Source organism: Poecilia reticulata, chromosome 13, assembly GCF_904066995.2.
Source record: "Poecilia reticulata chromosome 13, P_reticulata-male-v2, whole genome shotgun sequence".
Classification (NCBI taxonomy): Eukaryota; Metazoa; Chordata; class Actinopteri; order Cyprinodontiformes; family Poeciliidae; genus Poecilia; species Poecilia reticulata.
In genome coordinates this window covers 10,517,080-10,529,653 of record NC_088842.1, presented here as the reverse complement: position 1 = coordinate 10,529,653, position 12,574 = coordinate 10,517,080, and the positions used below count along the sequence as shown (strand labels likewise).

Genomic DNA, 12,574 nt, shown 5'->3' with positions numbered 1-12,574 from the left:
TGAAAAAGACTTGAGCTCATCAGCTGGAAAAAAGCAGAAAAAGTGCTGGCAAATCAATAAAAAAATGCTTCTCTAAAAATACATTTTGCCACCGCTCTCCTGAGGTCCATCGGGGAGAAAACTTTCGGGGAGAAAGTTTACGGTGTGAGAAGATGAGGACTGAGCTACACTTGCCACAATAAACACAGCATCGTTCATGCATGGTGGTGGTGGCATCATGTTGATGGTCTGTTCTGCTGCCTTTGGTATCAAGTTGTTGCAAAAACAACAACCTGATAGTTTATATTTTTACACCACTGGGTGTTCCAACAGGACAGAGATCCTGAATATCAATCCCAACTGGATTTTAAATTAATAACAAAAATGTCAACATTGAGCTTTTAGAAAGGTCATGACAAGGTATGGCAAACTTCTGACTGGAAATTATAAAAATGTTTTGTATGATTGTCGTCTTCTGTGTGAAAAGTTTTACCAGGATTGCTGAGAACATTTTCAATCACGTTGTAAAGTTGCACCTTTTTTCCTGTGTTTATAAACCAGAGTCAATCTGGTTTGGACTCTAACATGAGATCCACGTCCACAGTGTCTGTCAGCATCCATCGGACCGACCGCTGTGGCTTCCCGCCTCAACGTAAAGCCTAAACTGCTTCTCTGTCTCTCTGCTGTCAGGTAGAGGAGATCCGGGGTTTTATCGAGACTCTGGCAGAGAAAGTGGAAGAGGTGAAGAGGAAGCACAGCGCCATCCTGGCCTCGCCGAACCCCGATGAGAGTAAGGCCGCTCGTCTTTTCTGTTTCAGTTTGTCGTGATTTGCTCCGGGGGCAAAAGTTCCCGATGCCAGAACCCTCAGTTCTGATAAATGCTTCATTGGGATTTAAGTACCTTGGTCGTTAAAGCAACACGATGCAGAAAGCAAGGCACCATTTATTCTCCACGTCCTCATGGCTCTTTATTGCCAGACTGCTGTGACTCAGACACCAATCAATAAACATGAACTCTTACGCTTATTTATTGTCTGACTCTCAGGCTTTGTTGTTTCAGTCATTAACTTGGAGAACAGAAATTAAAAAAATCCCACAGAGTTTTATTTAGATGTATTTGCTTCCAGTTGGCTGAGCGCTCACCTGCTCGACTCGGGATTTAAGTGAGTGGCTCGTTTCCAGACCTCTGCAGAACGACTGAACGACGCTAATGATGGAATTCAACCATTTCAATCTGATTTGCTGGAGCTGTATGTTCAGAAGGCAAATACGACCCAAATACTCTTTTGTTTCTTTTGCTCAAATGCGACAAAGATCCGACTTTTTTATGCCGCAGTCTTTCCACTCCCCCCAAAAAATTTGGTTTGCACCACTTGCATATGTGGAACTAAGTCAGATATTTATCTGATTGTTTTCAAAGCATCTGAACGGTCACATTTTATCCAGCTTGCATGTCATTGATGTGAGACATGCGTCGTGTTTCTGCACCAGAAGAAGCAAAGATGTAGTAAATCCAGATGAAAATTATGATTCTGAACTTATGAAGAAGTCTGTGTCAGTGAAACGCATCCCGTCACAATCAGACCACTCCTGGTTCTGACTAGATTTGACGTGGCAGTCAGTAATGCTCAATAATTAGTTGTCCTTTCTTTTTTTCTAGCTTCCTTCTTTTGTCTTGTTATGATCTTGTGACGATACCGTCGGCTCCTGTTGCTGAACAAACTTTAAAATCGATCCACGAACGCCTCCATAAACGGAGCGCTGCTGTGCGACGTCGACGTTCTTCTTCTGCACACGTGGGTCGCTTTGGGGAACCAAACCGTTCACACAGACGTCTCACTGCAGTCGGGGTTATTTAGTCGTATGAACGGCCACGGAAAAAAATTTATTCAGCAACAAAGTTGGACCTGCTGTGTGAACGTAGCCTAAATGTTGTAATACGGCAGCTCTGTAGGACTGGAGGTGGACACGCCTGGGCCCATTTTTCACATCATGTGATCTGGCGTCTGACAGACATGTGGACGTTTCTGAGAGCAGATCCAAGCTGCATCTCTGTTGTGAAATGAGTATGAAAAGTAGAGTTGTTTCAAAGTTTTATTCTAACGGAAATCTTTTAGGTTTTTGATCAAATGTATGAAATGTAAGCAAAAAGCTGAAGGCAGAAAAAGGACTCCATGAGAAAAGAAAAGAACGATTCATCTGAAGAAGCAGGAACCCGAGCTTAAACTGAAGTCTGTAATTGAAGATGTTTGGTCCGCCTGTCAGCCGCCTCTTTGCTGTCCAGGAATGGAAGCTCCTCTAGAAGAGTCTGACATGCTTGTTTGTAGAGTTTTTTTTTGTTGTTGTTTCCGCTCTCCAATTATTTTTATGGCCAGTGTTCCCACCCTCTGCTCCAGGCCTCATTTTCTCTCTGCACTTTGCTCATTTTAAGGCACTTTACACCTTGCCTTTGTTCAATCGGTGCACCATACTTCAGTCCATCTGTCCTCGTGACTCTTGTCTCCAGTTTTTCTTCCTCGCCCATTTAGGCCAGGGCATTGATCTAGAGACCTCGGGTATCCTAGGGGGGGATTTTTACTCCTACTAGCAACGCCGCCAAGCCCCTTTTCTCCCACTGATTTCCACCTGAAAAGACATCGATCTGCTTTCTGGAGATTGGCCCTTTAACCAGCCCGTAACGTGACTCTGACAGGCGGCGCAAAGAGCCGGGAAGGCAACCAGGCGACTGCGCTTCATTTTTCTTCGGCGAGTCGTCGTCCCTATGACTGAATTTAAAGCTGTGTTTGCGTTTGTCTGGCTGAAAGCAGCAGATACAAACCAGACAACAGATTGTGTCACTCGTTACTCAAATGGAAATCCTTCTTCTGTCTTTCTGCGTCTGACGGAGGCCGCTCGGATAACACCTCCTTTATCTGGAGCTCCCTTTGTTTCAGGGGGGTACAATTCATACCTAAACACCTTGGACTGATTAATGGATTTTGTTTGGGCGACACAAACATAAAGAGTGTAATTTAATCAATATATTTCACCGAGCACAGCAGTGACAACACTGCCGCAGAAGGTCATTTTCGCTGCTTTCCATTTATTTGTCTGACAATATTCGCTTCTGGGAGCAAAGGTGTGATGAATGTGTTCATGATAACACACAGTGACTTTGCTTATGTTCTTAAAATGGGAAAAAAGGGGAAAGAGGCAAAAACTAATACTAAACATCACCACTAGTTTATGATAGAAGTAGTAGTGCTTTACCCTGATAACGCTTGATGGGAAATGCAATGTTTTTATCCAAATCTGTGGAAGTAGTTTACAACAGCATCACTCCATCATTGTGTTTTCTTTTCTCCAGCCTAAATAATGAACCTCATGACTGAAATGCATGGATGTAGCAGAAGTGCTAAAGAGCAACAAGCTTTTTTTTTTTTTTCCTGCACAAGCTGTTAGTCTTTCCTCCTCTGACACGTCGTCTGCAGTCTGCAGAGGAACGTGTCATCAGACCCATTTGCACGCTGACATTTTAATGTGAAAACAAACCATCCTGCAGGATGCGTTCCTCTGGCACGCTGAAAATGTTTAACAGATTTTGCAGAAACACAAATCATGTTTCTAATCTGCTCGTCTTGGTTTTTGTGTTGCTGTTTTGTCATCATAAACTTTAATATCACCCTTTATGAAAACGTGAAAGCAGAGTTTGCTCCACTTTATATATATATATATATATATATATATATATATATATATATATATATATATATATATATATATATATATATATATATATATATATAAAAAACCACTTACCCTTGTAGGATCATGGGGCAGCTGGTGATCACCTCCTCTCTGAGCTGCTTTACTCTGAAGAATTATACCTACCGCTTCAACAACCAATCAGAGCCAGGAAAAGGGTCTTGGCGCTGTCAATCTAGCTCGTGTACTCGCTGCTCAAGGAGGAAATGAGTAGCACAGCTTCAGACAGGAGCGGTTGTGCCAACAATCAGTCAGTATTTCAGATATTTAAAACAAAAAACTAATCTATAATTATCAATATCGACTGATATGGAACCCTTAAACTCCATTAAATTCTGTCCCAGTTCCCCCAGCGGTTAATCCTGGGCTTCTTTCAGGCGCCTCTCAATAAGCACAGAGCTTTTGCAGCCTCTGTGTAATATTATCTTCTCTCCTGCCTTACACATTATTCCATATCAGTTTATCTGCCTCCCCTTTAAATGAAGCAAAGCAAATTCCCTCCAGGGATTTTCAATTTATTATATGTGAGTGGGGTCCTTTTTTTTTTTTTTTTTTGTGGGTGATTGTCAGCGTCTCTGAAATGCGCTCAGCAGTACTGTGCAGTAGGAGTGGCTTCAGCAGCGATGATGGAGCAGGTAATCATCAGATTGCTGTGAAACTGTGTTTCTTTGGATGCTGAACAGAGACGATGCAAAATAAGCTTGGATGATTGCGGTATTTGTGTTGTTTATTGGCTTTCAGCGGCGCTGCATCTCATTATTTTGTTTTATGGAGCTCTGGTTTATAGATTTAAATAACACGGGGTCAAAGGTTTGGGGATGATTGCTCTTCCTGCCGCAGCGTCTGTGGCGTTTACACCCAGGGGAGAACGAGGCTGGAGGAAACTGGGAAGGGCATTTTTAAGAACTGAAAGCCTTTAATCTGTTTATTAAAAAAGGTCTACTATGGATTTCTGATACTAATCATAATTTTACTCTCTAATATCAGGTTCAGTTTTCAGTGCAGCATCTGAACATTTATTTGTCCTCTCTACATATTGTAGCTGAAATCATTGAATAAAGTTTAATAAAACTATGTAACCCTAAGATGTTTAAACTGATTTTTATTAAGATATTTTCTCCTAGTTTATAGTAAGACTATAAATTGTGACAAGAGACTATTTGTTGGCTACAGGAGATGTTAAGACTTTATAATTACAAAGTCAGAATAATTATTTTTTGTGTTTTTTCCAATTTAGCTGCCAAACTACAGGGAGCAAAGTGGAGGAGAAAAATAAGGATGGTTTTAGAAACAGTTGCTGACCTGAAGTCACTACATCCAGCTACTCTCAATAGCAGCATGATTTCTTGTCTTTCATACCCAACATATGTAGGATTGAGCAAGTTTATGCTGAACAGCTTAGTAAAATAGGACTCTTTGTTTTATTTTGCTGTTGCCTAGCAGCAAGACGGTCCAGGATTCAAACATCATCCAGGGGTTTTTCTGCATATCTCCCAGCATTCCTCTGCATCTTCCTACAATTTAAAAAAAAGGTCTGTGTCGGTTTAATTGGTTTCTCCAAATTGTTCTCATGTCTGAGTGTCATTCTGTCCCTGTGATGGACTGACTACCCATGATGCACCCATCACTGGAGTCTTTGCCGCTCTTTCGTGAAGCAACAAGAGTTGACTAGAGAGTTATTATTGCTGTACCTTCACTAAACCTTTGCAGGAAACAAATTGCTTTCCTCCAATCCTCAAAACTATTCATCCTGCTTTCTGGTTGAAAAAAAAAAAAACAGTTTCTGGATGTTTTCGTGCATAAAAAACATCTGTGAAATTCTGACCAATTACGCAGATGTTTCTGAAAAGGTTGGACAGGGCGGTCAGGACGAGAAGGGTCGGGCAACCTGAGAACAAAGTTATAAGATTTTTGACATGCTGTACAGCTGCATCAATGAGTTTGACCCGACCATACAGAGACATTCACAAAATAAGCTCTAATCTCATATTTAAACTTTAATTAACCGTGTTCTTTTGTCTGTAAAACTTCTAGAGTAAAACCAACCAAAAGGTAAACTGCAGCCGATCAGGATCACCATGTCTGGATCTGTGAGCGGATCGAATCCAACAACCACACTGTTATTCAGTCAGATCTCTAGAAACAGTTTGACGTATTTAACCACTAAATTTCACAATAACACTCAAATATTATTCACTTACTTTATCACTGAAATCACAGACTCTTCCTTTCACCTCTGACACATCAGACACTCGAAAAGTCACAGAGAAGCCATGTTCAATGGTGATTTAAAAACACTTCTTCCCTCTGAATGTTCTCATAAACCAGCTTCACTCTGATTTTGCCTCTCCCTCTAATACGATAATTGCCTCCTCATCTGAGTCTCTGTCAACATCCGCCATTCCAATCACGGATGCTTCCCGTCCAAGTATCCCGTCTAAAGTATTTCCTTGCTTCTGCATTGACAAAAGAGATCGATGTGCAGTTTATGGGGTCATTATGTACATGTTACCATGCTAGCATGCAACATTTGCTGAAGGAACTTCCAGACTAAAATTAAACCACCTGCAGCAGCACAGGAGCGTGGAGTCTGGATCCGTGTCAGCCGGGTTTTCCATCCAGGAATCAAGCAACATCAGTCTGTTGTCGTAGTTCCTCTACAAAATCTCAACTCAGAATAATCTGGACTGTGTTATCTGAGTACATTTATCGGTGACGTTACAGAATCCACCAAGGACCGACTGAAAACTGTGGAATGAAAAGTCCAGGTATTGATTGATCTGATTCGGATGCTATCAGATGAAAAAGCTGCCTGCAGAGGAATCCCCTCAAACATCTTGCAACTGAAAGTGGGGAGTGAGGCAAACTTAAGTCTGACGCTGGCGAATTGGAAATGGCAACTAAAAGCATTACACGAAAGTTATTTTAACCAGTGGAAGTAAAACTTGCTGCTAAGGTAACATTTTCATGCAAACATTTCTTAAAAATGCACAAAACTTATGGCACTTTTGTTTTCCAATGAAGTTATAGACGCATCGGGGCATTTAAGAAGGATTAATAAGCACAACTTATAAGTTGACAACTTGTTTCACAAATCAGTTCATAACAATGTTGCTACTAATTACAACTTCAACGATTTAAACAAAAAATAACATGTCTACTTGGTGGCATGCTGGCCTGTTCAGTTTTCCAGCTGCTTCACCACGCCAGCGTTGCTCCACACACACAGAAGAAACAGGAAGTTGCTTTTAAATGTGCTTTGGCTCATAAAGTGTTTCTTAATCCAGATGGAAACCTGAGCTGTGAGTGTGAGCCCAGATAAAAAAAAAACAAAAAGAAAAGATTGATCTGAGTGCCCTTAATGCATCTACATCCTGCATGCTTTGAAACCATTCGGGTCAAGCCGTTCAACTTAAGACCTTGTTGTTGTTGTACTTGCCTCATTTCTGACACAACAAACATTTCAAGTCTTTAAGGCGAAATAGTTTTAAAGTTGTTGCAAATCTAAACGGAGAACCTTAGATTTAACCCTCGCTTTTGTCAGCTCGTAAATTGAAAAACTGGGGTGTTTACTGGAGGATTTTACTTCATAAATGTCACAGGACAACAAATAGATGATATAGATGTTGTAGGTTTTTATCCACATTTTACTTTCAAGCCAGTTAAACCGCATGTCTGTCTGTGAACCTGCTCTTTACCACTTAGACATAAGAGTTTATTTATCAAAAAAATTTCCAAGCACTTAGAGCTCGATCCGTCTGACATCTCCGTTTGCGGAGAGCATCTTCCCTCCATTAAAAGTGCTCAGCTGGCAGCACTGGAGACGGCTGTTTTAATTGCAGCCTGTGAGTGTTACTATTTCTGGTTTTAGTTTTTCGCCAAGTGGAGATCTGTTTGCCAACGCGCCTCCACCCTCAACCAAAAGTACCCTCAGCTTCCTTTCTTTCTTTCTCTCCCTTTCTTCCTTCTTTTCTTTTCCTTTCTCCTCTCTCAGCTGCCGATCCCTTTGTGCCTTATCTCTTTTCATTTCCTCCTCTCTTTCCCTTCTCTCATAACATCTGAGCTGATATGAAGCCACGGCTTAAAGCTGCAGAGGAATAATATCTGTGAAAGAGAGGTTAATCGAATGTGGACGATGATGTCCAAGGCTAAGCACAGACGCAAAGACAATGGAGGTCAAAGCGAGTAAGATAAACGCGTTCGCTGGGAGACAAATCGTGTCTTTCGCTCCGCGTCCCCCTTGACCTCGGAGGCGGCGATGGTGCTCGGAGGTTCGCGCTCTGATCCTGATTACAACGTTAGATGTTTGGAGGCAGAGGGAGGCTTCAAAGTGACAGCAGCGTTACCATGTTAACTCAAAGTAACCCGGATGTTCCGCGTAGGAAGACGCCGGTGAAGAAACTGAGGTTTCCAGGGAGGAGAATGAGGTTGCAACGACACAATGTTTAGATACAAAGAAACTTTAGTCTAAATTTAATTTCTGAGATGGAAAGTTTCTCACGTCTTGCTTCAGACTCATCCTAAAATAAAAAGTTGATGACAGAAAACCAGACAATTTAAATGAGATGTATAACAATTTTAATAAAAAAGTAAAAAATACTATCCAACCTGAAGAATATCAGCTACAAAAAGGGTGTGTTTTCTCTTTGTCTTATTAGGGGATATTCATCCAAGTATATTGAAAGTTAAATTAAGATTTTTGTTTAGATTACAGAAAATACATAAATTCTACAATGTGAACCAAATTCCTAACTACAGTTTTTTTTTTTGTTGTACGACTATTCAACTCTTAAAAAAAAGATGGAGCATCTCATCAATAATTAAACCCCAAAAACGTAACTTTGGGTTTGTAATTAAACTGAAGCCTGTTTACAGAAAGAAGCACATTTAGCAGGCTGTCTACTTGAACATCACTAAAAATTGAAACCGCTTGTTATGATTGTTTTAATTAAAGACTACAGGTAAAAATAGGACAGATTCCAATTCGTATGCAATGTTTTATAAATACAATGTGGGCTCTATTTTCAGCCGGATGGTGGGTTTGTTAAAAAACGTTAGAAACTAAATTAGCCAAATCATTATAAATCACTATTATTCAGTTCACATAACGCCTGACTTGGTCATGAAATGAACTAATCAAGCTAAGATAAATATTTTGAGCAGGAAAAGTATTTTTTGTTTTTAGTAGTTATAGTTTTCAGTGCAGCATGGATGAGTTTTTGAGGGAGCACATCTTCATCCAAAGTGTAATGCAGTCAGGTTTTTGGGAAATGCTTGCATGTCGTTGTCACGGAGACTTGAAGGTTTTTAAGACCCCCAGCGATACGTTGGGGGTTAAACTTTATCTGTGCTTTCGGTTTGCCGTTTGCTACGCTCACACTGTATTAGAAAAGTAAATGTTGGTAATGTTTGAGGGATGAGATCAGATTCTGTCTCTCTGACTTCTGGACTCTAGACAATCAATAAGCAGAGCAAACACACAATGGGCTGGTAATACATTTACAGAGAGAGCAGAGGGAGAAAAAAAGATAAACGGATAAAAGTCGGAAAGCAGATTTAGAGCAGAGAGAGAAGCAGCTTGTTTGGTGTCGGACAGTCACACTATCTGTCTAAATGTGGGACCTGCTGACGGCTAAATATGAAGAAAACTCAAACTTTAGCTTGTAGTTTATGTTTCTCTAGTTTGACCACAAATTAATATGACATCAAATCCTTGAGTAGCAGATTTTGATGCTGTTTTCCCATGTCCTTGTTTCTAATGAAAGAATTGCTCCAGCGTTGTGCAATAACACCGAGCCAAGTCACATCCTCAAAATGCTTAAAAGAAAGTCTGATATGTTCTGATCGCAGGTTTGTGCATGTTTGCTTCGTAACGCTCCAACCAAAGAGCACCGGCACAGAATGAATACAACACAGCCAGAACAGCCTAAACATTTTCACTTTCCTGATGAAAGAAACGTAAAAGTGTTGATTCAAAAGCTGCGATTTGACATGTCTTTGTGGCCTGTGTTCACCTACATGAATCACTCACCACAGAAAGGAAAATAGTGGTCTAGGAGGGGTTACAACCTCATCATGCCTATATCAAGCATTTCTCCAACTAATCTGCTGTATAAAAAAAAATGTAAAAAATGTATTTAAAAAATTATCTCAGCTGGTGTGATGTGGATCATTTCCTGCTGCTGCTTTGGCTAAAACGGTTTCTCCAATCAGCTGAAATGAACAATAGGCGATTTCTCTTTGCATCAAAAGAAGCAAGTCGACATGCTGTGCTCAGATCAGTGTGAGCTGGGCTCCGAGGTTAGCAGGCACAGCTCCAAATTGCACATAGATTGATGTCTGGAAGACCAGAGTCAGTTACGCATTTTCTGAGTTGTGCTTCTAATGCAATAAAGACTTATTGCACTGAGAAATCCTCAAGTCTTAAAATCACTTGAGTTTCTCCTAGCAACTAGGAGAAAGAAAAATACCTGAGCAACAACTCGATTGGATTGAAGCATGATTGTGCTGTACAACACCTGCAGTATGACAAAGACGTCTAGGGTTTTTTTGTGCACAGTTCTTTCCGACAGCCCAGCCCAGGTTTTCCAAATTTACCAGGATCCAGATACGTTGTTGTGGAAATCGTGGAGGCCACAGGTCGACCTTAATCTGTAATGAAGGAAGCTTTATGTATGGGTCCATGTAACTTGAAATCCATACAGATTCCCTTTATTTGTCCTATTTACTTGTTTATGACTCCAGGATGACAAAACCCTTTGCTAGGCTGATAAAATACGACTACATTTATTCAGTGAGTTTCTGTCGTCTTTATGGAATCCGTCACAAAAGTGGCAGACGCAACCATGTGGAACCCATTTTCTCCTCCGTTTATCTCCTCCAGGCCTCGACAATAAAAAGCAAAAATGTAAAACCAGTCTGAATTTGTTTCCTGTGCTCACAGAGGCCCCTCTTCCAGCTCCCACATATCTCAGTCCCTCGTAGCGTCTCTCTCCGGCTCTCCTTCCTTCTGTCACTTTCGAAACCATCTGAAGCTGCCGAGAGGACCAACGGCGCCCGTCTCCATAGCAACGCCGTCTTAATGATGGCAACAAGCGTGACCTGAAGATTTCGTCTGAAAACGTCTGGGAGAGGGACAGAGTGCGAAGCCGCGGCTCAATTGAGTCCTCAGTTCTGGCCTCTAATTTGCCTCTGTCTCGCTTCTCCTTCTGCTCGTTCGTCTCTGGCGGCACTCTTCCTCTTTTCACACGGCGAATAACGAGGCTGAATGGATACTTGATCTGACAGGTTGGCTTCCTCTGTTCGGTTGCCACGAGAAGCAAATCAAATCTAACCACTTAAAAGACACGCCGCACACTCAGATGCACACTTACCCCGCTTGTAACAACCTGAGACCAACCTCAGTTTTGATGTTATTATCTCTGTGCTGCCCTGTAGCCGCCCTGGTGGAGCAGCACAGGTATGGAGAAGTAAGAGAGAGCGCTTTTTCTAAATCTTATGCCTCTCTGAGGCTCCGGTCCTCTTGTTCTCGCACTCTGATGTTTGTTTTACACCCTTTATTTCAGCTTTTAGTGTGATCTTTTTTGTCTTTTCTGACAAAAACGGCAAATGCTTGCAAGTGCGTTACTTTCAAAATTGGTTGTGTCGTGAAATGCTCTCTCAAGACGTGTTTGTTTTCTCACAACTCCCCAAAGGGCACAGGCTGAAACTTAATGAACCGCTGGATCATTTAGGGAACGGCTGCAGGAAGCCGGTGACTCGTTCCTGGCATTCGCTGACATTACGTTTCTGTGACCCAAAAGTCTCATGGAAATGCTCCTGAGCAACGTTGTTGCAACTCTGTGCATCTGATGTGATCTGTGTGAATTTTTAGATTAGGAATAAATGTGCAGGAATCTTAATTGATGAAGAAACTGCATTTACAGAAGACTTAAAATGCTCTTTTTTTGGCTGTCCTGGTTTATTTAAGATATTGTTAAAATTGTATGTTTTCCTAAATTTAACATTAAACAGATAAAAGTTCAGTATTTTAGAAAAAACAGGTTGTCATAGTGTAACAGAGGATGACTGCTAGATGCTAGATTATCTGATGGCCAATCAAAACTTTAACTATGTACGAACCATTATATTACGAAGTTATTATGATAAGAAACAATGAATTATTTTAAAATGTAGCAAAACTCTGGCATATATTTGTAAAACTGGCTTTTTTTATTTTATTATTATTTTTTTTTTCCTTCATCATTGAATATTTCTTCATATTACTTGAATCTATAAATGGTCAAAATTGATGCTTATTGTTCTATTTTTGTTTTTCTGTAATTCTTTTGTTTTGTATGCACGTAGTTGGTGAATTAAAATAAAGTTTATCATAAATATTCATGTCTCCAAATAGGTTACAAAAACCCACAGGCAGTCATCAGGTGTCCAAATATTTTATGTTACGTATCCTCACTCTTATTATTAGTTACAGTATTTTTTTTAAGCCATTGCTACGTCAGAGAATAATATTCTATTTGAGAAATCTCTTGGCTTTTGCTCATATCCACAGACAGGCTCACTCCACTGCTGAACTCATAGGTCATAAGGTCATAACCTCACGTCTGTTTCTGACCCTGACAAACTCTTTACTGCACATGTGGCAACTTCCTGGTTAAGAAACAAAATAGCTTTACACAGATTTATTCCAAAAAAGAAGGAAATATTGTGTATGTTTTGTGTAGTTTTTTTTTCTATCTTTAACCTTTGGACCTAGTTCCCTCTCAACTTCAGTAGGAAGAAATGATCAACAAAAGGTACAAATAGCTAATCTCCATGTTGTTCTTGAATACCAGTAGGTTAGCTCAGTTTA

At 40.5% G+C, this 12,574-nt stretch overlaps 1 protein-coding gene across 2 annotated transcripts in view; it reads left to right on the top strand.

Moving 5' to 3' along the window:
- Positions 1-12,574, top strand: part of stx1a (syntaxin 1A (brain)) — a 74,818-nt gene that overhangs the window by 41,933 nt on the left and 20,311 nt on the right. For both annotated transcript variants that reach the window (XM_008425804.3, XM_008425805.3), the window contains exon 3: positions 670-769. In XM_008425804.3, coding sequence (XP_008424026.2) covers positions 670-769 — 100 coding nt within the window. The remainder of the gene's footprint in view (positions 1-669; positions 770-12,574) is intronic.